General features: G+C 43.7%; 1 protein-coding gene across 1 annotated transcript in view; it reads left to right on the forward strand.

Annotated features, from left to right (window-relative positions):
- LOC132827448 (protein phosphatase Slingshot homolog 1-like) overlaps window positions 1-26,246 on the forward strand; it is a 127,338-nt gene that overhangs the window by 76,710 nt on the left and 24,382 nt on the right. Inside the window, exon 10 of the mRNA XM_060844134.1 lies at window positions 2,266-2,394. Coding sequence (XP_060700117.1) covers window positions 2,266-2,394 — 129 coding nt within the window. The remainder of the gene's footprint in view (window positions 1-2,265; window positions 2,395-26,246) is intronic.

Below are 26,246 nucleotides of genomic sequence, written 5' to 3' on the forward strand. Positions count from 1 at the left end.
TGGAGTGCCACAAGGATCGGTGCTGGGTCCACTATGTTTCATCATTTATGTAAATGATTTGGATGTGAATATAGTAGGAATAGTTTTCAGATGACACCAAAATTGGAGGTGTAGTGGGCAGCGAAGAAGGTCGCATTCCTGATGAAGGGCTTATGCTCGAAACGTCGAATTCTCTATTCCTGAGATGCTACCTGGCCTGCTGTGCTTTGACCAGCAACACATTTTCAGCGAAGAAGGTTACCTGAGATTACAACAGGATCTTGATCAAACTGGCCAATGGGCTGAGGAGTGACAGATGGAGTTTAATTTAGATAAATACGAGGTGCTGTATTTTGGAAAAGCAAATCAGAGAAGGACTTACAAACTTAATGGTAAGGTCCTAGGGAATGTTGCTGAACAAAGAGACCTTGGAGTGCAGGTTCATAGTTCCTTGATAGTGGAGTCACAGGTAGATTGGATAGTGAAGAAGGCGTTTGGTATGCTTTCCTTTATTGGTCAGAGTATTAAGTATAGGAGTTGGGAGGTCATGTTGCGGATGTGCAGGACACTGGCTAGGCCACTGTTGGAATATTGCATGCAGTTGTGAAACTTGAAAGCGTTCAGAAAAGATTCACAAGGATGTTGCCAAGGTTGGAGGATTTGAGCTATAGGGAGAAGCTGATTGGGGTGAGGCTGTTTTCCCTGGAGCGTCAGAGGCTGAGGGTTGGCTTTAAAGAGATTTATAAAATCATGAGGGGCATGAAAAGGATAAATAGACAGTCTTTTCCTTGGAGTGGGGACATCCAGAAATAGAGGGCATAGGTTTAGGGTGAGAGGGGTAAGATATAAGGGGAAACCTTTTCATGCAGATGGTTGTGCATGTATGGAATGAGCTGCTAGAGGAAGTGGTGGAAGCTGGTACAATTGCAGCATTTAACAGGCATTTGGATGGGAATATGAATAGGAAGGGTGTAGAGGGATATGGGCCAGGTGCTGGCAAATGCGACTAGATTAGGTTAGGATATCTGCTTGGCATGGACGAGTTGGACCAAAGGTCTGTTTCCCTGCTGTCCATGTCTATGACTGAGCCTATAACTAGTCATAGAGTCGTACAGTATGGAAACAGACCATTCCATCCAACCAGTCTGTAACGACTAAACTAGTCTCATCTGCCTGCGCTTGACCTGTACCACTCCAAGCATTTCTTATTCATTTATTTTGTCTAAATGTTTCTTGAATATTGTAACTGTACCTTCGTCCACTTCTTCATCTGGAGGTTTATTCCACACACGAAGTACTCTCTGTGTGATAAAACTTGCCCCCATGTCTTTTTTAAATCTTTCTTCTCCCACCTTAAAAATATGTCTGCTAATCTTGAAATCCCCCACCCTTAGGAAAAGACATGTGCCATTTACTTCACCTAAACCCCTCATGATTTTATAAGCTTCTACAAGGTCACCCTTCAAACTCCTACTCTCCAGTGAAAGAAGTCCCAGCCCATCCAGCCTCTCCTTATAACTCAAACCCTCTATTCCCAAGCAACATCGCTTCTGAGCCCCCTCCAGCTTAATAATATCTTTCCTATAACAGAGCAACCAGAACCATACACATTTCTCCAGAAGAGATCTCACCAAAGTCCTGTACAACTCAACATAACGTCCCAACTCCTGTACTCAAAGGTCTGAGCAATGAAGGCAAACGTGCTAAACGCCTTCTTAATCACCCTATCTATATGTGATGCAAATTTCAAAGAAATTTGTATCTGAACCCCTAGGTCTCTCTGTTTTACAACACTATCCAAGGCACTACTTTTAATTGTATAAGTCCTACCTTGTTTCTTTTAACCAAAATGCAACTCCTCATATTTATCAAAATTAAACTTCATCTCCTGTTCTTCAGCCCATTGACCCAACTGATTTCTTTGTAATTTTAGATAACCTTCTTCACTGTCCACTGTACCACCAATTTTGGTGTCATCCACAGACTTACTAACCATGCCTTCTACATTCTCATCTAAATCATTTATATAAATGACAAAACAAAAGTGGACCCAGTATCAATCTCCACACAACACTGCCAGTCACAGTCCTTCAGACTGAAATACAGCCTTCCACCATCTCTGTCTTCTGCCATTAAGAGAGCTGATACCGTCCATAGAGTCAAATCCTAAGAAGCGTTTGTACCATTAATATACAAGAAAAAACAAAGCCAAGGAAACTTACACAGGTTTTAGTAAGTAGTTATTGCATTCTATACTTGTTACTGAAGATTTTCTTTTGTTTATAGATTCGAAATGAGTTGGAACAACAGATGAACTGCACTTTGAAAGAGTATAAAGGATTTATTGACAATGAAATGCTGATCATTTTAGGTCAAATGGATAAAGCTACACTAATATTTGATCATCTTTATCTGGTAATATATTTGTCTCGCTATTCTGTGGCATTTCTAAATTCCAGAAAATGGAATGTTGTTTGTTTTCACAAGAGTATTTGTACAAAGTGGAAACTGTTGCTTTAGAAGAGTTTGTTTGCTGCAACTTGAATAGAACAGCTGATTTTTTTTTTGCATCTTGATTATAAGATATAAGAGCAAAATAGGCCTTTCAATCTACCTGCAAACATTTGTGGCTTACAAACAGCACATCTGACTCATAAATGACTTTACACATCATTTTGAAGTGATTTTTGAAAAACTTTGTAGCTCAGGTTGATGATAATTGTGTAAGTTAGCTCGCTGAGCTTGAAGGTTTGTTTTCAGATATTTCATCACCATGCTAGGTAACATCATCAGTGAGAGTCTCCAGTGAAGTGCTGGAGGTATGTCCCGCCTCTTTATTTATAAGTCTTGGTTTCTTAAGGTGGGTGATCTCATTGTGTACCCGATTTTGTTGAAAACATTGTGTAGATACTTTTCTTCTGCTTTTTATAGTACTTGGGTGTTGCAGTGTGATGTATGTAGCTCATTGAAATAATGAACAAACAGGAAAAAATATCTGTACAATGTTGTCAAGGAAAATGGGTACCTAATAAACAAAAACCGCCAATTCCTCAGAGGCAAACCCAAACAAATAGACACAACGCAACCAAAAGCTATAGCCACTTTACATTACATCAAAGACATATCAGAAATGACTTCCAGACTACTCAGACCCCTTGGCATCATGGTAGCCCACAAACCCAGCAGCACACTTAAACAGTGACTAATAAACCTAAAGGATCCATTAGATACTACCAGCAAAACTAACGTCATTTACAAGATACCATGCAAGAACTGTAAAAAAAAAACTACATAAACTAGCAGGAATCTTGCCACCAGGATACGTGAACACCAACTGGCTACCAGAAGACATGGTCCACTATCACTAGTTTCTATACATACAAACAAAGAAGGATACCACTTTGACTGGGACAACCCAAAAAAAAATTCTTGTAATTCTGTTAGCTTTATGTCAACCAAATCAGAAAGCACTCAAATGGACAGTCTATTAAAATACCTTGATGAAACTGCCATTCATTCTCTGAAGAACACAGCACCTACTGTGACAAAATTTATGAGCACATGAAACTCAACTAAGCATTGTTAATGGCCACAGCTGTTCAAATAGAATATTCTCTAGAAGGAACGAAGAGCAGGTGCAAGTTTCATTTTCAAGACAGAGTGTCTGTCTGTCTGAGTCAATCAATCAGTAAGGGAGCAGACATATAGAATTTTTTTCATGTGTCAAGCCACATCAGTCAAAGCCATTTCAATTACAGTAGAAACAAATGACAGAGTAAGCTGAGAGGTTGTTTTGTTAAAATCTTCACTGCGTTCTGACACTTTGTGCATTGCAAAATGCTGTAATGGTTATGAACAAATACAGAAGGGGGCGGTCAATGTTTGATCGAATTTAGAATAAAAATCCCTATAATGAATGACTAAATTAAAAACGTATTTTACAATACAGCACCTAATAGTGACCAATGAAGTTGTGAAAATATTTTCAAGCATTAACCTTCAAGAATGTTTCAGATTCCTTGTCAGGTTTTCTGTTTTCTTCATATCCCTCAAATCTGGTGTACTTTTCATGTATTTCCTCAACTCTGCACTGCCAGATAAAGTGTGGAGAAATAAATCTGATTTTCAACTGTCACTAATGTTGGCTGCACAGATTGACTGAGCAATACTGACCTGTAAAAAGGCCAGAGGAAAGTGGCATGAGTTCAGTGATGTGGAACAAAATTGGGTTTCCTTATATAAAAATAATAAACTGTGACCATTCATGCACTGAAACATGCCTCTTCACCCATGTTAAATTCACCCCTTGATTTCAGTTAAATGTACAACATAACAGTTTTGTTTACAACTTGGTCAGAACTCATTCTTACTCCGTACCGAACATTAACGATTTGGTTGAAGAAATTGAGTGCAATATCTCCAAATTTGCAGATGACTCGAAGCTGGATGGTAGTGAATGTGAAGAGGCTGCAGGAAGACCTAGACAGATTGACTGAGTGGGCAAATGTTTGGCAAATGCAATATAAAATGAATAAATTTGAGTTATGTACCTTGTTCACAAAAACATGAAGACATGTTATTATGTGAATGGTGGCAGTTTAGGAAGAGGTGAGGTGCAATGAGACCTGCATGTCATTGTGAAACAGTCGCTGAAGGTTGACATGCAGGTGCAGCAGATGGTGAGGAAATTTAGTGGCATACTGGCCTTCAGAGCTAGAGAATTTGAATATCAGAGTAAAGTTGTCTTGCTACAATTATACAGGGCCTTGATGAAGCCACATCTTGAGTATTGTGTGCAGTTTTAGTCTCCTAATTCGTGGAAGGATATTCATGCTTTTGAGGGAGTCTAGTAAAGGTTCACCAGACTAACCCCTGGGATTGCAGGACTGACATATGAGGAAAGACTGAATCAACTGGACTCGTACTCACTGGAATTTAGAAGAATTGGGGGTATCTCATAGAAACCTATAAAATCCTGATGGGACTGGACAGGCTAGATGTGGGAAGAATGTTCCTGATGTTGGGGAGGTCCAGAACAAGGAGTCACGGTTTAAGAATGAGGGGTAAACCATTCAGGACTGAGATTAGGAGGAATTTCTTCACTCAGTTGTGAACCTGTAACATTCTCTCCCACAGGAAGCTATTGGGGCTAGTTTGTTAGATAGTTTCAAGAGGGAGCTGAATGTGACGCTTGTGGCAAAAGGCATCAAAGGGAATGGAGAGAAAGCGGAAATGGGATACTGAAGTTGGATGATCAGCCATGATCATATTGAATAGTGGTGCAGGCTCGAAGGGCCAAAGGCCTACTCCTGCACTTAGTTTCTGTTTCTTACCAGTTAGACAATTCCGAGAGCTATATAAGTTGAAGAGTTATTCAAATTAAAACAGCCTGGGAAACCTATCTTTCCACATTTCTAAAAGTGAGACCATGTGAATTCTGCAGCAAGTAACTCCCTTTCTGGCCTCCTGTAGATGCTCCAGCATCGACAAGACACAAATCATGGATGTGATAGAGTACTGTCCACTTGCCTCAATGGGTGCAGCTTAACTCAAGAAACTTAACATAATCCAGGGCAATGCAGCTTGACCCATCCACCACCTTAAATTTTCACTCCCACCATTACTGACACATTGGCAGCCTTGTGTATCATTAGATGCATTATGCAATTTCTCAAGACTGCTTTGCTACTAAACCCTTAGCTCCTGCCATTAGAATGACATGGGCAGCAATTGCATGGGCACACCATCACTTTCAAGTTCCCTCACTTCCCACACATTTCACAACTTGAATTTACACTTCTTTTCTCCCATTCAGTGAGTCACTTTCATGGAACTCCCTTCTTAACATGGAACACCTCAAGAAGACAACTTCCTACTATTTTCTGAAAGACTTGATTCCTTGAAAGCAGAGTTGCAGGTGGATAGGATAGTGAAGATGGCTTTTGGTATGCTTGTCTTTATTGGTCAGTGCATGAGTATAGACGTTGGGAGGTCATGTTGCGGCTGTGCAGGACATTGGTTAGACCAATTCTAGTCTCCCTGCTGCGTGATGCTGTCAGTGTTGCATGTTTTGAGCTGTAGAAAGAGGCTGAATAGACTGCCTATTTTCGAGAACAAAACAGGACAAGACATAGGACTGGTTTGAAGCGAGCTCAAGTAAACTCACCGCTGTCATTGAGGCAAAGTGAGTTGCACCACTCGAACACAAGGGCTGAGGACAGCAAGAGGCAAAGCCCAGAAACAGCCAGATACTGCGCAAATGATTACTGGCTACAACTATGCGAAAGCATTCAATCATCATTTGACACCGGCAACATCAGTGGAGTGTAGGGGAGATCAAGAAAACTATCAATCCAACCCATAGCAAGATAGCACCAGTGAAAACCATAACAGGCAAGACCATCAAAGACAAAGGCAAGCAGGTGGAGAGATCAGTGGAACATTACTCTGAACTCTACTCCAGAGAAAACAGCATCTCAGACAGTGTGCTAGACACCATGGAATGCCTGCCTGTCATGGAGGAACTGGATGCATTCTGACTGCCAAAGAGCTGAGTAAAGCAATTGACAGCCTGTCTAATGGGAAGGCACCAGAATTGGATGGCATTCCACCAGAGGCCGTCAAGTGCATAAAGGGCATCCTGCTAAACCACCTGCACGAACTACTGCGCCAGTACTGGAAAGAGGGAGTAGTGCCGCAAGACATGAGAGAGACTGCAACATTGTCATCCTATGCAAGAACAAAGGGACCAGAAGTGAATGTAACAACTACAGGGGAATCTCTTTACTGAGCATCATTGGGAACGTTTTCGCCCACACGGTCCTGAACAGATTGCGGAAAATTCCGAGTATATCCCGAGTGTTCGTCCGAGACTCCTCAGAATAGTTCAGTCATTTAGTTTGATGACTCTTCTTCAAAGACCTTCAACATTCTCAGCAGTGTGAAGAAGGGCTGTGAGGTTGTCCCCACTTTGTTCAGCATCTTTGCAGTAATGCTGAAGCACGCCTTTGGAACATTAAACTGATGGTGTCTACCTGCACATCAGATTGGAGGCTGTTCAGTCTGTTCCTGCTGAGGGTGAAAACCAAGGTTTGTGAAGTACTCATCAGGGACATGTTGTTTGCAGATGACGTGGTACAGGCAACACACTCAGAAGAGCAGTTGCATGGACAGCTTCTCAAAAGCCTGCCAGGACTTCAGATTGACCATCAGCCTGAAAAAGACCAAAGTGTTAAGTGAAGGCATTGAGCACCCCCCTGACATTACTATCAACAACTACGAGCTGGAGGAAGTCCATGAGTTTATATATCTTGGCTGCACCATCACGGACAGTTTCTCCATAGACTCTGAGATCAACAGATGGATCAGACGAGCAGTCTTAACACTTGTCAGGCTGACAGAGATTCTGGGAGAACAGAAGACTAATGACAGACACCAAGGTTCCAGTCTACAGGATTTGTGTCCTCCGCACACTGCTTTACAGCAGTGAGACCTGGAGCCTCTACACCCAAACAAGTGCGACGTCTCAATGCCTTCCACCTTCACAGCCTGAGACGCATCCTGAACATCAAGTGGACTGACCGAATCACCAATCATGACGTCCTGGCCCGCTCCCAGATACCCAGCCTCTTCACCCTGCTTCATGAAGTCGCTGAACGTGAATGTCAAGAGGTGGGAGGACATTGCAAGCTGGAGGCTGGAATTACACAGAGGTCTAACAAGAGAAGAGAAGCTGAGGCTTGCTGCTGAAGAAAAGTGCAACTGCCGAAAAAGCAGCACTGAGACAACACCAGAGGACTGCGCCTTCAAGTGCAGTCACTGCAGCTGAGACTGCCACTCCCATGTGGGCCTCTAAAGCCACAACAACACTGCTCTACCAACAAAGATTGAAGCAAGACTTTCCAGACGCAGATCCATGGTCTTGTAAAGACTAATAGATGCTACTGGTATTTTCCCTGGAGCATCAGAGGCTGAGGGGTAACCTTGTAGAGATTAATAAAATCCTGAGGGGCTTGGTTAGGTTAAATAGCCAAGGTCTTTTCCCCAGGGTGGGAGAGTCCAAAATTGGAGGGCATAGGTTTAAGGTGAGAGGGGAAAGATTTAGAGGCAACTTCTTCTGGCAGCTCATTCCATATACACACCACCCTCTGCATGAAAAAGTGGAGGCTGGTACAATTACAACAGTTAGAAAACATCTGGATGGGTATATTGAATAGGGAGGGTTTAGAGGGATATGGACCAAATGTTGGCAAATGGGACTAGATTTATTTAGGATATCTGGTCGGCATGAATGAGATGGACCGAAGGATCTGTTTCTGTGCTGTTTATCTCTGACGTTTAGAAATGAGCAATAACTGCTGGACTTGCCAGTGACACCAACATCCCCTTCAAAGAATTAAACAAAAGCAATTCAAAAGAAAAATTAATCTTCCTGTGTTCTATGCAAATTATTGCAATTATTAAATAATCTTTGATGTGTTTTCAGAAAGACATCAAGCGACATGTCCCAAGTGAAATAAATATCAACTATGTGATGGTACGTGTTTGAAGTGGGTTGGAAGCAAATTTTGATTTGCTCTATTGAAACATTATTCAGTCCTCCATGGCATTGCTTAACAGGGCTTTTGAACAAATGTAATCTTCAGGTGAAGTTGTATTGGTGAGTGGGAAATAATTGGTTGTATGTATAGAACTCCCACTCTGAATGGGATGCCAACACAGACTATTTCAGCAGCAGTTGTGGACTTGAAAATTCCTACCTATAATGAAACTGCACGTGTAAACTTGGTATACTGACCCAGCATCCTTCTGGTCGAGGTGGCATTGTGCAGTTGCCATTATAAATGCAAACATCATGTTACAAGTTGGTAAAAGGAATGAAACCAGTCAGACCATCTGCATTGACCAAAACACTGGAAATGACAACAGCACACAATCATGTTGACCTTACAAAGCCATCCTGACTAACATCAAGGGGCTGGTACTAAAATTGGGAGAGCTGCCCCACAGACTTGTCAAACAGTAGCCTGACAGTTATTCTCACAGAAATATACTCTACAGACCATGTCCTAGACAGGACTATCATCATCCCATGACATGTTCCGTCAGACCTGGTAGCACATTGATATACAATTGGGATGGAGTTGCTCTGGGAATCCTCAACGTTGACTCTGAATCTCATGATGTCTCATGATACCAGGTCAAATCTGGGCAAGGCTGATGAATCCGTTCTCCTCCAGGTTGAACACCATTTGGAGGAAGCACTGAAGATGGTAAAGACACAGAATGTACACCAGCTAGAAGACTTCAATGTCTCTTACCAAGACTGGCCGAGTAACCCCACTACTGGCTATGTGACAGAGTCTGAAAGGACTTAGATGCTAGAATGGCCTGCAGCCGATACTGAAGAAAGTGATAAGACAGATTAGTGAGGATGAGATAAAGTACATTTTTCTACTTATTTTATGTACACTTCTACTTAACAGAATAAGTCTCTTTGGAGACAAAATTGCATTGTTACATTAAGGATACACTGTGGGTCTACATGAGGTGCTAAGGGCTAACAGCAGAATTTTATTCAGTCAAAATCTGTAAGCTCATGACTCAGCATATGCTGCACTCTAACATTTTTACCAAGCCAGAGGATCAACCTAGTTTCACTGAAATGTGCAGGAGGGCATATCAGGCATTCATTAACTGAGGTGTCAACCTGGGGAAGCTGCAATGCATACCTGGCAGTGTACACAGCATGCACTTGAGCCAAGCAATCCCACAAACCACAGTTCTGTAGACTTGCCACAATCAATTCTAAATGTTGTTGGATAATTTAAAAACTCCTTGAAGAGGAGACTCCAAAATATACCCATCCTCAATGATGAGAGCCAAGCATGCCAATGTAAAATTCTAAATTGAAGTTGCCCGCATTTTCAGCCAGAAATACCAAATAGACGATCAATCTCAGCCTCCTGAAATCCCCAGCATCATAGATTCCACTCTTCAGCTACCAATCCTAAGCCAATTTAATTCACTCTATATGATATCAAAGGAGGCTGAAAGCACAATATACTGCAAAGATCACGGACTATCAAAATGTTCCGGCAATGCTACTAAAAACTTGTGCTGACAAACCAGTCGAGAACCTGATCAGTACCTTCATAAATCGAGACCTCTAATATGTAGATTTGTGAGAATATCAAGGATTGCAAGTTCTTGTTCCAGCCACACACTTCGGACTTGGGACTATACCACTATTCGTTCACTGTCACTAAGTCAAGACCCTAGAACTCTCTTCCCAGTTACACTGTGCATGTGCCTACACCATATGGACTGCACTCATTCAAGAAGAAAACTTACCACTGCCTTCTCAAGACCAATTATGAGTTGACAATAAATTCTGCCCTAGTTGGTGACATCTACATCTCATGAATGAATAAATAAAGTATGAAAAATTTACAATGTAAAACTTTGTTTGTGGAAATGTGCCAATTTTAATTAATCTAATAGATTTCTGAAGGTAGAACAGTGGATGTGGTGTTCATGGATTTATCAAGGCATTTGATGAGGTTCCCATAGTCGGCTCATTCAGACAGTAAGGAGACATGGGTTACAGATTGGCTTGTCCACGTGGTGGTAGCTGGACAGTATTCAACCTGGAGTTTGATGACCAGTGGTGGTCTGCAGGGAAGTGTTCTGGGACCTCTGCTGTTTGATTTTTATAAATGACTTGGATGAGGGAGTGGAAAGGTGAGTTAGTAAGTTTGCCGATGACACAAAGATTGATGGAATTGTGGATAGTGTGAAGGGCTGTTTTAGGTTGCAACAGGACATTGACAGGATACAAAACTGGGCTGAGAAGTGGCAGATGGAGTTCAAACTGCAAAAGTGATTCATTTTGAAAGGTCAAATTTCAATGCAGAATACAGGATTAAAGGCAGGATTCTTGGCATTGTGGAGGAATAGACGGATCTTGGGAGTCCACGTTCATAGATCCTTCAAAGTTGCCACCCAAGCTGTTAGGGTTGTTAAGAAGGCTTATGGTGTGTTGGCTTTCATTAGCAGGGGGATTGAGTTCAAGAGCTGAGAGGTTATGCTGAAGCTCTGTAGAGTTCTGGTTAGACCATACTTGGAATATTGGGTTCAGTTCTGGTCATGTCATTATAGGAAAGATGTAGAAGCTTTAGAGGTGGTGCAGAGGAGATTTACCAGGATGCTGCCTATCTTGGAGGGCATGCCTTATGAAGAAAGAACAAAGAACATTTACAGCCCAGGAACAGGCCGTTCGGCTCTCCAAGCCTGAGCCAATGCAAATCCACTGTCTAAACCTGTCAACCAATTCCTAAGCATCTGTATCCCTCTGCTCCCCACCCCCTCATACATCTGTTCAGACGCACCTTAAATAATCTATTGTGCCTGCCACTACTACCTCTGCTGGCAACACGTTCCAGGTACCTACCACCCTCTGTGTAAAGTACTTGCTGCATATATCCCCCTTGAACTTTTCACCTCTCACCTTGAACACGTGACCTCTCGTTATTGAATCCTCACCCTGAGAAAAAGCTGATCTCTATCTATGCTTTCTGTACCCTTCATGATTTTGTTGACCTCAATCAGGTCCTCCTCAATCTCCTTTTTTCTAATGAAAACAACCTGAACCTACTCAACTTCTCTTCATAGCTAACACCTTCCATACCAGGCAACATCCTCATAAACCTTCTTTGCTCATTCTCCAAAGCGTCCACATCCTTTTGGTAATGTGGTGACTAGAACTGTACACAGTATTCTAAATGCAGCCAAACCAAAGTCTTGTACAATTTTAATATGACCTGCCAGCTCTTCTACTCAATACCCTGTCCAGTGAAGGCAAGCATACTGTATGCTGCCTTGACCACTCTATCCACCTCTGCAGCTACCTTCAGGATACAATGGACCTGATCTCCCAAATCTCTCTGCTCATCAGTTTTTCTCAATTTTGCTCGAGAATTAGATTTCCCAAAATGCATCACTTCACATTTGTCTGGATTGAACTCCATCTGCCACTTCCCTGCCCAACTCTCCAATCTATATTCTCCTGTAGTCTTTGACAGTTCCCTGTGCTTTCTGCTACTCTATCAATCTTGATGTCATATGCAAACTTATTGATCAGACTAACGATGCCTTCTTCCAGATCATTTATGTATATTACAAACAACAGCGGCCCCAGCACTGATCCCTGTGGAACACTACTGGTCACCTTTCTCCATTTCGAGAAACCCCCTTCAACTCCTACTCTGTCTCCTGTTGCTCAACTAGTTCTTTATCCACCTAGCTAGAACACACCACACCATGTGACTTCAATGTCTCCATTAGTTTATCATGGGAACCTTATACATTGACTTTAGTAAGGCATTTGATATGGCATCCACAGCCCACCCTTCATCTATCAACTTGGTCACTTCGTCAAAGAACTCTAATAAATTGGTAAGGCACGATCTACCCCGCACAAACCATGTTGCCTATCACTAATAAGCCCATTCTTTTCCAGATATAAATAGATTTTATCCCTTAGTATCTTCTCCAGCAACGTTCCCACCACTGATGTCAGGCTCACTAGTCTGTAGTTACCTGGAATATTCCTACTACCCTTCTTGTAAGGGGGGCAACATGAGCAACCCTCCAGTCATCTGGCACCTCACTTGTGTTTAAGGTTGCTACAAAGGTAACTGTCAGGACCCCAGCTGTTTCTTCTCTCGCCTCCCTCAGCAACCTGGGATAGATCCCATCCAGTCCTGGGGATTTGTTCACCTTAATATCCTTTAGGCTACCCAAAACACCTTCCTTCCTTATGTCAACGTAATCCAGAGTAAATAAACTCTCTCTAATCTCAGCACTCCTCATCTCCCATTCCTCAGTGACCACTGATGCAAAATAATCATTGAGAAACTCACCCATTTTCTCAGGTTCGACACTACCTTCCTTCCTTATCCTTTAATGGACCAACCCCTTTCTCTGGTTACCTCTTTGCTTCTTATATAAGAATAAAAGGCCTTGGGATTCTCCCTAATTCTGCTCGCCAACACTATTTCATGACCCCTTTTAGCTCACTTGATTCCTCGTTTAAAAATGATCCTACTCCCCCAATCTTTCTCCAAGGCCCATTCTGTTCTTAGCTACCTGGACTTTAAGTACACTTCTCTTTTCCTCTTGGCTAGTTGCACGATTTCTCCTGTCATCCATAGTTCACGAATCTTGCCTTTCCCATCCCTTGTTTTCAAAGGAATAGGAAAGGCAAGGTTGAGGGAGCTAGGGCTTTTCTCATTAGAGCGAAGAACGATGAGAGGTGACTTGATACAAGTGTACAAGATGTTGAAAGGCATAGATAGAGTGGATAGACAGAAACTTTTTCCCAGGGTGGAAATGTCTATCATGAGGGGCATGATTTTAAGGTAATTGGAATTTTAAGGGAGATGTTAGAGGTAGGTAGAGTGGTGGGTGCGTGGAATGCATTACCGGCAGTGGTAGTAGAGTCAGATACATTAGGGACATTTAAGCAACTTTTGGATAGGCACATGGAAGTTAGTACAATGAAGGGTATGTAGGTTAGTCTGATCTTATAAGTAGGATAAAAGACCAGCAAAACATCGTGGGCTGAAGGGCCTGTATTGTGCTCTACTGTTCTTTGTAATTCAAAATTAAGCAAAATTTATGACAGCCCTGCCAAACATGGAAAAACTGCTTTGTTTCAAACTACATCCAGTATCTTGTGCAAATATTTGAGCAGCTCTGCCTCCAATAAATGATTTTAATTGATGTAAAATATTTCTCTCGGTACATAGGAAACTCATTAAAACAATACAGGCAATGCTTGTAATTTCATTGAAATGTGCTAACCCCTCTAGTTGTATCAAAAAGAGAATTTTTCAGTTATGTTTTCTACAGTATGAGAAACAGAAATGGACTCTCACTTTACAAATCTTACGTTCAAAATGACAGTAGTATTTGCCACTTACCAGTCACCATTCTTCATTATGTGTAAAACACTTCCTTACATTTGGAACATCTGATAAGTTGCTATATAAACAAAAATCATTGTCTTTTTTTGCTCAAACTCTAGTCATAATAAAAATGAGTCCGAATTTAAAATGTTCACAGTACAATGGCATTAAGAATCTACTTATAGGAAAGTGGTAAAGCATGTAACTGAAGTAAAAGGAAATTATAATTTCAGGTCTGTGCTGAATTAGTTATCCCCAACTGAATCTACACCTGATCTTTGTTCCCTGGGTCAAGGCAAATAAGATTAACAAATTTTTAAGTTGTCTTTTAATGTTAATAAACAAGTCCCAAGATGTGTGGCAGAGACATAAGCGAAGAAGTTGATATTAAGCCAAAGAAAATGTGAGCAGGGAAAGTTCACAAAGGGTCCCTTACAGAAAGCAGGGGGGTTTAAGAATGGAGAACTAGAATATGGGACTGAAAGTGCTAAAGAAGAGTGAGGGGAATCACAAACTTTGTTACAGTAGTCAAGAGTGTAGTAGGGAATACAAATGGAAGGAGAGTAGGTAAGGAGAGCTGAAATGGCGACGAAGTCAACAAGGCTGTAGAGTCACTGTGTGAATCTGAGAAATGAATGGACATTTTTTTGGAGGAAGCTTGATTGGGGCTGATGGGGAAGTGGCTGACGATTTACGAGATGATGTAAGGAGGGTGAAAAAGATGGAGTAGTTGAACGGTATTAAGCGAGCAGGGAGCCTGTACATGAAGTACAGAAAGCTGTAACAGGTAACTAGGAAGGCTAATAAAATGTTGGCCCTTATTTCAAAAGGATTGAAATATGAAAGTAGGAAAATTGTACTGCAACTGTACCAGGTGCTGGTGAGACCTTTTCTGGAGTATTATGAGCAATTTCGGCCCCTTGGTTTATGGAAAGGATACATTTCATTGGAAGCAGTTCAGAGAAGGTTCATTAGGATGATGCCGAGTATGGAGGGATTGTCTTATCAGGAAAGGCTAAACAGGTTGGGATGCCAGTCTCTGGTGTTTAGAAGAAAGAGAGGTGATTTTACTGAAACATGTAGAATTCTTAAGGGGCTTGACAGGGTAAATTATGAGCAGATGTTTCCCCTCATGGGAGGGTCAGGACCAGAAGGCATAGTCTCATGATAAAGAGATGTCAGTTTAAGACTGAGATGAGGAGAATTTTCGTCTCTGAAGTTTGAGTGTCTTTGGAACTCCTTGCAATGGAGAGCTGTGGGGACAGAGTCCTTTTGTGCATTTGATGCAAAGATTCTTGATCAGTAGGGGAATCAAAGGTTTTGGAGACATGGTGGACCAGGCATGAGGGATTGACCAGCCCAGTTTCTATTTCTTATGGCCTAAGGGTACGACTTGCTGATTTTGTCAAGCATGTGGCTGGACTAGATGGGGTGACTGGTTATGTTTTCAGACAATGTTTCTATTCCTGACCATCATCCAATGATCTTGCTGGAAAGTCTGCATAAATGAATGTTGGATGAGGGTGAGATTGGATTTGATTGTGATACCCTCTCTTGATCTTACAAAACACGCATTGATTCCCCTACAATTTGATGCCTAAAATCAGAGGTAGAAATATTTGAAACAGGGTTAGAATTTCCAATACAGAACTCAAAAACTGCTACCTTCAGCAAATAAACTTCCACTTTTAATCAAGGATAAAGTCTCCTCACAATTCTCTTATATACTTCTGCCTATGGAGTTGTTGAAAGCTCATGCATATAATTTAACACCAGTGTTGGTGCTGGCCCCAGTGGTACATAAGAAAACTGGAAGCAACTCTTTTTTTTTAAGAGAGAGAGACCTGACTTAATTTCTGAAGCCACTAGGCAATTAATTGCCTGATATAGTGGCGCTTGTTCTTTTAACTGCCCTTAAGAACTGTCAACTATTCACAAGGTTGGCAGTTCTGTAGCTGTAGCAGCACCTGCAAGAAAGGTGGACACTGTTGGAAATGCTCTTAGTCTGGAGCAACAACATGGGCAACACTGAACCGGTAAATTAGTTTGGGGTCACCAGGGCAAATAGGGCAGGCCCTATCAGGCTTGAGGAGGATGTTTCTGTGGAGGTTGCATCCAGGACTGCAGTGCCCATTAAGGAAGTCACTGGTAACTTCTGGCAAAATATACGTAGTGGGAAAGTGGCCCAATTTAATCCTGTAGACATGACAACTGTCCTCCAGAAACGTCCCAATGCCCCAAACCTGAAAGTCCTGTGGGCCACGTTTAATCAGTCATGCAATCGTCCATTAATGGATTACTTTGAAATGCCGTGGAAGGTGTACCTGCAATAGCTGCCAACTAAAAGCTGTAGTTTGTCTCAACAGCAGTATTCTGTTTTTGTCTAAGTAGTTCTTCAGTATTCAGTAAAATCAATTTATGTTAAACATGTTGTGTATCCGAAGCATAATTATGGCTGTCTTGCAAGTGCACTTAGTAGATTGAATGCTTCTGTGAGCTGACAGCTGCCATAAATAACTGTTGTGCCCTTTGTGCTAATTAACCTATGGGATGTGCTTAATTTAGTATGTCTTTGATTCAGCTGGAGGCTTGACATCCCAGTAATTCCAATGCTCTATGCTGTCAAAACTCTGTATATTCAGAAATTATTTTTAAAAGTTTTGTATAATCAGCTGAATGCTGCAGGACTAAATTTAGGTGTTACTAATAAATGTTTTAATTAATTTGGACATTTAGAAATTTGCAGTATGTAGAAAAGCTCAAAATTAACAAATTATGGCCTGCAAGTTAGGAACACTTCACCATAAAACTGTCAAACATGAAAATTACTCATCTGAGCAAGATGATAGATAAGGTAAAAAGCAATTCTGAAACAATGACCTGAATATACCACATGGATAGCAGTGAGTTGAGGGGTGCGTAGGTTTAGTTATTATATTTTACATTAGGATTAAACCTCGGCACAACATCGTGGGCCAAAGGGGCCTGTACTGGGCTGTACTTTTCTATGTTCTATCTTTGTTCTATACCAATTTTAAGACAACATGAAACTGAAAGAAAGGGCTTCAGAGAACCCCTGGAATGTTAATGGTCTAAGATCTGTATACTTCTGTTTATGACAGACATACTAAGTCATCAGTTTTGTTTTGAATTTATAGCAGAGAACTGTGAATTCAGTTGAGAAAAATCAAGAATTGATTAAATAACTCCAAGGAGGCCGGTGTCCAGGCACCAAGTTACCCATTATTTACACATGCAAAGTATAAGGACTCTGACTACTTGCTCAGAGCCATGCCCAAGAATGAGGAGATTCTTTGGATCTCCTATTTGTGTTTGTCAGCCAGGGTTCCCTGATTGGCCCAGGTTAATAGCCCCAGTCCAGAATCTCGTACTCAATGACATCTATGTGGCCTACATTCCAATTGCTACATTTGAGTTCAGAAGCAAGTTTACTTTCTCTCCTAACAATGTTCAGTAAAGCCACTGCAAGTCTTTTTTTCTCTTGTTTATGAATTTCCAAGCCAGCAGAGCTTCGGATAGAAATCTTTTAGGTTAGCCTATCAGATTTGTGAAAAGTGTAAGTCATCAGACTGTTGAGACGGAAACCGAATGGTCTCGTCTCTACGTGTTCGTTGGAAGGAGAGATCAAACCGGCTAGAGTTTGGAGCAAAAACACCGTTTATTACAGAATCAAGACTGGCAAACTATACAACGAATTCAAAAGCATGCAAATTCGTTGGAGAAGGCGTTCTGTCTCTCCCTTCGGATCTGGTGCAGTTATACTTCGCGCTTCCTCGAGTTCCCGGTCAGGTTCCCCTCGTTCGGCTCTTTCATTGGTTGGTTCACCTGTCTGTGAAGGGATTAGTGTCTCTATTGGCTGCCCCGAGATACCTGTCCCACTCCTGCTGTGCCGAACAATGGGTAGACATCCTGGGTTCGGCAGTTTCCGATCTTGTAATTTAAAAGTTTATTGTTGGAAGGGTTCCCTCATTGCCATGCGTCTGGCTGTCTGGGCGTTCACAATAGTTCTCCATAGTTGAATATACAGATATTATCATTTAACATAGGACCCGAATGAGTTTGACGTCAGCGGAGGCATTAGCAAGTACTTTATCAATCAAGTGTAGTATCGGTGCGATTTACACTATCCGATAGTTACCGGTTTCCTTTATTAACAACGAGAGTGTAACAGGATGATCTGAAACTGACGGACATGTTCTAATCCCCCAGGAATGTGGCCCCAGGCAGACAGTCCTGCAGTGGCTGGGTTTACTTTACATGGCTGTTTTTTAGCTGGTATCTGACAGTGTCTGCTTTAATAATGGTGCTCCCCTCCCTAGCCCCAATGTAGGTACCCCGATAGCAGATTCTCCCCAACATTCCCTCCCTTGGCCTCGAAAGAGGCCACACCCCCTTATCCCGTAAGGAACGCAACCCCACGAGGCGACCGGTGTCCGGTGTTGTATCGACCAGACTCACCGGTTCTAAGGAGACAGTCATATGGGGATGAAGGGTGCCCTGAAAAATGCGCCGCTACACAATTAAGCAATAGATGGTCACAGCTGCATGCTAAGCTAAACTAATAGTTGAAGTAATTGAGGCAGTGTCTGCAGAAATAACGAAAAGCACAGGATTAGACAAGCATTGCAATAAGTCATTCAGAGCTGGCGGAATGTACGCGAGTGCGTTAGAATGAGCAAGCCATTTAGTAAACGCAAGTCTGTAGTCCAAAGAGCCGGCAAATGTAAATAGGCGTTGTAAGTTTGGAAAGGGAGTAGGAACAGCCTGGTACCAGCAGGTAGGTACCCGCTAGAGATGTGAAACCCAGTGTGAAACTGTACTGTGCCCCGGTGGTCCCGTAGATCAGTATGTTCCAGAGAGGAGCAGTGCTGTCCAACCGTCCGACACGGATGCAAGCAGGCAGAAATCTCATCAAATGGAGACGAACGGAGGCCACGCGTTCCGATGTCAATGCGCGACTGTGCCTGTCTTAGGTTGTCCCTCGCCCGAGGGATCTTACCCGTCATTGGCTAACCAGTCGTGCTGCATTGAGTAATAGATGGCGACATCCATTTCACCGCCACAAGGACAGACGTGGGCAGCTCAGTAGCATGGTCAGTGGCCTCCGAGAGTGGCTGAGGCCAGTCAGGAATATTGGACAGTCCGCAAGGGCCGCTTGCGAGAACAGCAGTGTTTCGATTGCCGGGGCGCACAGTACATCTCCCCCACCCACTGTTATGGAAGGATCAATTGACATATCCCCAATTTAGACGGGCAAAATAAATGAGTAGGGGCTCTTTGGACAACCAGGCTTCATTCATGTGGATGAAGATGAAAAGTTTGTCATGGGTACAACAGGATCAGATGAATTCGGAAGAAAACCATTGAGAGAGCTGATATGCACCGGAGAGATAGCACAGACGCCTGTATGTATTAAAAACGCAATGTTTGAAGAGTAACAAACATTTGGCCAAGAGTTGTGTCGAAAAAATAGAGTAAGTCCCTCGAGAGGGAAGTGGGATTGGTGATAGTGAGAAGGGGACCACAGTAGACTGCATAGGGGAAGGCAAACGGTACGCTTTGATAATGAACGGTAAGGGGCACAAGTGGTATCGATTTGTACCCCGGGGAACTGCCCGTGTTCGGGGTGCACAACCAGTGGGGCTGTCGTAGGACAATCGTTTGATGAGCCACCCATGGAGACCGTTTAGGATAAGGGTCATTAATGTGGAAATGATGAGGACCCCCATCAGCTCTGTGGTAATAGGATAATAGAGCAGGTGAAATTCCAGTGTGTGGTTAGGGAAGAGAAGGAGATGCCCCTAGCCTCACAGGGCGCGCAGAATAAGCGGCAAGGTAGCCGGGAACCCCCTTTAGCAGGCAGGGCAGGATTGTCGCCCCTAGACACTTGGGTAGGATATTGGAGCGATCCGCGACTGTGAGGCAGAAAGTATTGGTAACATCAGGAAAGGCGCCTATGCAATGGAGAAAGACCGATGTAGACAAAAAAGGGGTTGAGCCACCTGCTAAAGGGCACAAGCTTATCGTGGCGGCTATTTGCCCGCTCGAAGCGGAGTCTATGATAAACAAGGTGGACCTCCCAAGAGAAGGCCCAATGAAGAGTTTAGACAGCAGAATAAAGTACAAGAAGAGCAAAGATATCAGTGAAACAGACCCATGTCGGTGTAGAAGGGCAGCAACCCAAACCTTACGTGGAAACCGTGCCAAGGTGGGGTTGCATGATCCCCTCTCTTTCTGCACCTCCCCGTCAGGTCCCGTCTCATCGAGTGACTTTAGGGATTTATTAGGTTGTGCTGACCTGGAGCAATGAGAGAAGTGGTGCGTGCGGTGGCCTATGTGTTTCCAGCCAGCTCAGTATAAGATATGATGATGATGATTATGGAGAGGGGGACAATGTAAAACTCTGGGCAATTAGGAGATTTGCGGTGGGACGAAATTGGACTGTTTGCCTGAGGGGACTTGTCCCCCCAAACGAGATACAGAACGAGAGGTGCAAGTATAATCCTTGTGTATGCAAGAATCTGTGTGTGTGAAGGGCCATGTGTTATAGCCAAAAGAGAATGCGCAGGTGCTGCGGGCATATCGGACTTCATCCCTGTGTAGAGGGGAGGGAGAGAGAGAGAATCATAAAAGGATGGTCAGACAGGTCAGGACAGAAATTGTCTGTGTAGCACTTTCCTCCGTTTGACACTTGAGGATTTGATCAGTTTGAGGGAAGTGACAGCCTTTAAAAGATACCCCGGGAAAAGAATCATAAAGGAACCTGGTGACCCTGCTGTTCTCAGCGCGAACCAGCGCCTTGCAAAAGATACGAACAGATGAGTTGGAGAGGAGTACTCGCAGTTGAAGAGACGGAAGGATTTGGGCAGGAGCTGAGTATTGATACCTGTGGGAGGCGATTGTATGTATAATGCCTTCAAGCAAAAGGCGACGGCAAAGTGCTGCCGATACTGTAGGTGCGGTGGAGGACAAAAGAGAGCGTTGGCCAGGAGTGTAACAGAGAAAAATGAAAGGCAGGCGTGAGCGCCCACAGTGCAACAGAGGGGTCGGGAACCTTTAAGTTTGCAGTGGCGGTGGCACCATTTATTATTTGGAGATGACGTGATGAATCCTGGTAGCAAACCTCAGGGAGCATGAGAATGGGGAAAGTCCTGGTAGCAAACCTCAGGGAGCATGAGAGTGGGGAAAGTCCTGGTAGCAAACCTCAGGGAGCATGAGATTGGGGAAAGAAGCCATTTAGTTTTTGGAGACGACGTGCCGAACCCTGGTAGGAAACCTCAGGGAGCATAAGACTTTGGAAAGAAGATGGGGCGCAGAGCACGGCAGTGGAAGCGTAGTGAGTGAAATGCCCTAATGGAGAGATGAGGCCAGAAGATGAGTTGCTGTGTCCTGGTAGAAAACCTCAGGGAGCTGAAAACCTTAAAAGAGATGGAGCGTAAGGATCCGCGGATCTTCTATTCAGCAAGACCCAGTTGAATTCATGCAAGCTGAATGAAAGACAGAACTAAGACGACCTCAGATCCGGCGGTGAACATAAAGTGTGTGGGTTTGGGAGAAAACGATAAAGGGGCGTGACTATGGCGTGGGGAATGGGGAGCGGGGTTGTAGGATAGGGCAGTACAATTGGCAAGAGGAGTCTGTACGAGATTTCAATGGGAAGGTTTGGTACTGACTGGCAGTTACAGGTTGCATGTTCAAAGCATTGGAGAGTGTAGCCTCAGACAGGTCGACTGGCTGGCATCTTCACCCCGCATGGTTGCCAATACCCGCTTTAGGGACTGGAAATGGCAGTGTCTATGGCAGCAGTAGCTCAACTCTCCCTAGCCGCAAACTTGAGGGGGGGGATAAGTAGCAGGAGGAAATTGCTTTAAAATGAGTGTCCATAATGCTTTAGCGAAAGAAAAAATCTGTGGACTTGGGAGAAAGGATAAAAATGGGTTCGTGAGAAGGGGCAGAAAAATTTGGAGGGCATAGACGGAAGAAGGAGTAGGTGGGCCCCCCCTCATTCTTGGCACTCTGTGAACACGAGGGGAAAAGGGATGGCCTAAACAATCATGTCGGCGGACAAAAGGATGAGTGAGCGGCCGCGAGGAAGAGAGATGGGCTAAGCACCCTGCTGTGTGCTGAGTAGCAGGTCCTAGTTGGAGGCCTGAGGCCTGTGACCAGCGGGGGAAAAAGAGAGAGAGACAAAAATAAGTGGGTTGGGGGATATTTGGGCAGTGGGACGGCCAAACACTGGACATATAAAACATTGTAAATGAAAACGCACAGTATGGCGATACGGCAATGCGCATGTTGTTGGTCGGGACGTTATAGTTAATAGTGAAAGGTACAACCTGTCAAACAAGATGTGGTTAGAGGCATGATTCATATCGACATCCCAGTAACTGAAGAGGACCTGTTCATCGATTAATCCCATGGAGTAGGGCAATGACGCTTGAGAGACCCATCGGTGTAGTGGTGGCGTGGTAGTTGAGCTAATAGGGTCGCGAAACGTCCGCAGGCGAGCAGCCCCTTCTAGAGTGTGCAATCCTACCAAGAGGGAGCATTCGCGCCAAAAGCGAACGGGCACCGCCCCAACTGAGCGTTCGCGGCAAAAGTCAGCTGGCCCCGCCCAACCTGAGCCTTCGCGCCAAGAGCAAGAAAGCCCGCCAAGAGCTAAGGTGACCCACCCAGAGAAGGGTGACCCGCCAAAACTAGGGTGAGCACAGGGCACCCCGGGATTTACCGTCTTAGGATTCCACAACCGTAGTGTTATTAAAATAAAAAGCTCCACCATCCCTTCCTGCGCCCCCTCCCTACATCCAGGTATTCCTTTCCAAGTATAAGAGTAATTAAAAGTGATAGTGGGGGACAAGCGGTATTTAATCCTAAAAATCAAGACGAGACCATGGAGAAAAATCCCAGACCATTAAGTGATCGATCCCAAGCCGCTAAGTGTAGAGAACAACACTCACATACTCCGACAGCAGTAAACCTGCTTTCGGCTGCTGGGCGGCTTCCCACGGTCCCACTCCGTCACTCAGGCTGTCGGCGCCGGTCCACTGTACACCGAGAGCTGGGATGAAACATTTGCTGCGACACCTCCGTTCGCCCCGTCTGTTAAAAATCACTGCACTCACTCACTCACTCCCTCTCTCACTGGGCCGGCCCCACACTGGTTTTCATCCACATACATGCCAATCCACGCATACTGTCGGTGTGTCCGTACTCTCGTCTCAGCCTGTCGCAGTCCCTTGTCCCCAGTTTTAGTGACATGTTTGGCAGGGGTGTCCGAAATGACTGGGGCTGTGGTGGAGGTACAGTGGCCCCCTTGCCACTGCGGGTTGAATGTGATTAACAGTTTCGTCTTCCACCCCGGGGATTTTTCGGCGGTCGGTGGTGCCCAATCAGTAGGGGGTTTCCCTAGGGCTATTGTTTGCCGCACTGAATACTGCGGCGAGAGTAGGAGACCGTTTAAAATCTTGGTCATTAGCGCCGTATCAGTGAAGGTCTCTTTTAGTCTCGTCAATATCAGGTCTTTTTGGGCGGGCGCTTGGTTAAACACTTGATCCAGTGTTGTCTTGTGCACTGTTACACTGTCCAGTAATAAATGAGCATGCCAAGTTACGTCTGTGCCAACCGTGAGGTGCCACCAGGGCACTCCGGGGCGTAATGGTCGAAATTGGGTCATTTTTGGTGGTCCAAAGTTCAAGTCCCCCATGACGGATCTCACCTGGTGGGTACCGCTTTAAAACCAGTGCGTTTTTCAAAAGCCTGACCTTCGCGTGGTAGATTTCTGCTCTTAACAACCGGTCTAAGGCAAACGCCTGTGCAGGTAAACCCTATCCAGGAGATGAGATCCGCCCTCTGTCCCCTTAGGATGCTAGCAGCGAGTGTGTCTATCGATAGTTGTCAGAGATAAAGTGCTTACTAAAAAAGAAAGGATCCAATCAGTCAAGTGCGGTCAGCGCTGTATTAATTAATTTCAGAAAGCGTCCAGGCTCCGTAAGCCACGCTTTTACCTTAACTCAGAAAGCTGCGTCCAGGATCCGAAATCCACGCATAAACTTTACTCAAAAACCCGCGTCCAGGATCCGAAATCCACGCGTAAAAGTCAAACTCAAAAAACTGCGTCCAGGATCCGAAATCCACGCATTAACTTAACTCAAAAACCACGTCCAGGATCCGAAATCCACGCGTAAAACTCAAACTCAAAAAGCTGCGTCCAGGATCCAAAATCCACACATTAACTTAACTCAAAAAACTGCGCATTAACTTAAGGCTAGCCATGGATCAATTAGTCACTTCAGTACCGCGAAAACAGGCAGGTATTAGTGAAGAAGTGAGAAAATAGCTTACCAGTATGGACTCTGCAACGTTGCTGCCAAACTGATTTAAAAGTACTGTTTGTGTTGGTGAGGATCAGGGAGCAGACAAAGACTGACTAACTAAAAAATTTTACCTACTGGAAGTCTTTGCTTTAACAGGCGCTTCCTCACCTTTTAAAAGTTTGGCCGAAAGTTTGTCTGCCCTCCGGTCCGCCAACGTGGCCAACTTGCGGTCGTCTCTTTCCCTTCCCACGGCCAGGCTCACCATCTGTTGAGACGGAAACCGAATGGTCTCGTCTCTACGTGTTCGTTGGAAGGAGAGATCAAACCGGCTAGAGTTTGGAGCAAAAACACCGTTTATTACAGAATCAAGACTGGCAAACTATACAACGAATTCAAAAGCATGCAAATTCGTTGGAGAAGGCGTTCTGTCTCTCCCTTCGGATCTGGTGCAGTTATACTTCGCGCTTCCTCGAGTTCCCGGTCAGGTTCCCCTCGTTCGGCTCTTTCATTGGTCGGTTCACCTGTCTGTGAAGGGATTAGTGTCTCTATTGGCTGCCCCGAGATACCTGTCCCACTCCTGCTGTGCCGAACAATGGGTAGACATCCTGGGTTCGGCAGTTTCCGATCTTGTAATTTAAAAGTTTATTGTTGGAAGGGTTCCCTCATTGCCATGCGTCTGGCTGTCTGGGCGTTCACAATAGTTCTCCATAGTTGAATATACAGATATTATCATTTAACATAGGACCCGAATGAGTTTGACGTCAGCGGAGGCATTAGCAAGTACTTTATCAATCAAGTGTAGTATCGGTGCGATTTACACTATCCGATGGTTACCGGTTTCCTTTATTAACAACGAGAGTGTAACAGGATGATCTGAAACTGACGGACATGTTCTAATCCCCCAGGAATGTGGCCCCAGGCAGACAGTCCTGCAGTGGCTGGGTTTACTTTACATGGCTGTTTTTTAGCTGGTATCTGACAGTGTCTGCTTTAATAATGGTGCTCCCCTCCCTAGCCCCAATGTAGGTACCCCGATAGCAGATTCTCCCCAACAAGACTCTGAGAAGAATTATAAAATTGTCCCAACAATTCAAGAACGAGAAACTGGAAAGATTATTACGTAGAAACTTAAGTTTATAGTTGAGGAGCATAAGTTTGGAAAATTAATGCCAAGGCATTGGCAAACCCATAAACAACCTTTTGTAAAATCTGAGGATGAAATCCATCAAGAGCCAGAGACTTGTCAGTCCACAACTCGATCAGTTTTCTCAGTTCCATTTCCCTGGTGATTATAATTTTACACATGCTTAATTAGTATTTTTGTTTTTTCTAAATTACTGGAGAAACTCACGCTATCCAGTTTTCAATTGCTGGCTGGAAATCGTACTCTGATTTCTTCCTCTCATTAATGTGACCTGTCATTCATCTTTGGACAATTATGATTTTTTTCTAAGTTTGATATTTTCCTTAACTTTTTAGTTAACAACAGATGGCGAATCCTGTCTTTGTAATTTTTCTTCATCATAGGTATAATGCCTGCCAGATATATGGAATAATTACATTTTTCTAAGTATTTTGAAATACCCCTTAAATATCTGCCACTGTTTCTGTGTTGGTCTATTCTCTAGCCTGATATCCTCGTTCACTTCAACCAGCTCAGCTTTCATGCCTACTCAGGTGAAAGTGAGGACTGCAGTTGCTGGAGATCAGAGACAAGATTAGAATGGTGCTGGAAAAGCACAGCAGGTCAGGCAGCATCCGAGGAGCAGGAAAATCGTTGTTTCAGGCAGGAGCCCTTCATCATGCCTACTTAGTTACCCTGACTTACTTTTTTTTATTTTTAGACTGGATGTAAAATTAATCATTGTATGATTGCTGCTACTTAATGGTACCTGCCTGATTTTGAGGTCATTTATTAATCCTGCCACACTAAGCAATGCTGAGTCCAATATTACTTGCTTTC

This window comes from Hemiscyllium ocellatum, chromosome 24, assembly GCF_020745735.1.
Source record: "Hemiscyllium ocellatum isolate sHemOce1 chromosome 24, sHemOce1.pat.X.cur, whole genome shotgun sequence".
In the NCBI taxonomy this organism is placed as follows: Eukaryota; Metazoa; Chordata; class Chondrichthyes; order Orectolobiformes; family Hemiscylliidae; genus Hemiscyllium; species Hemiscyllium ocellatum.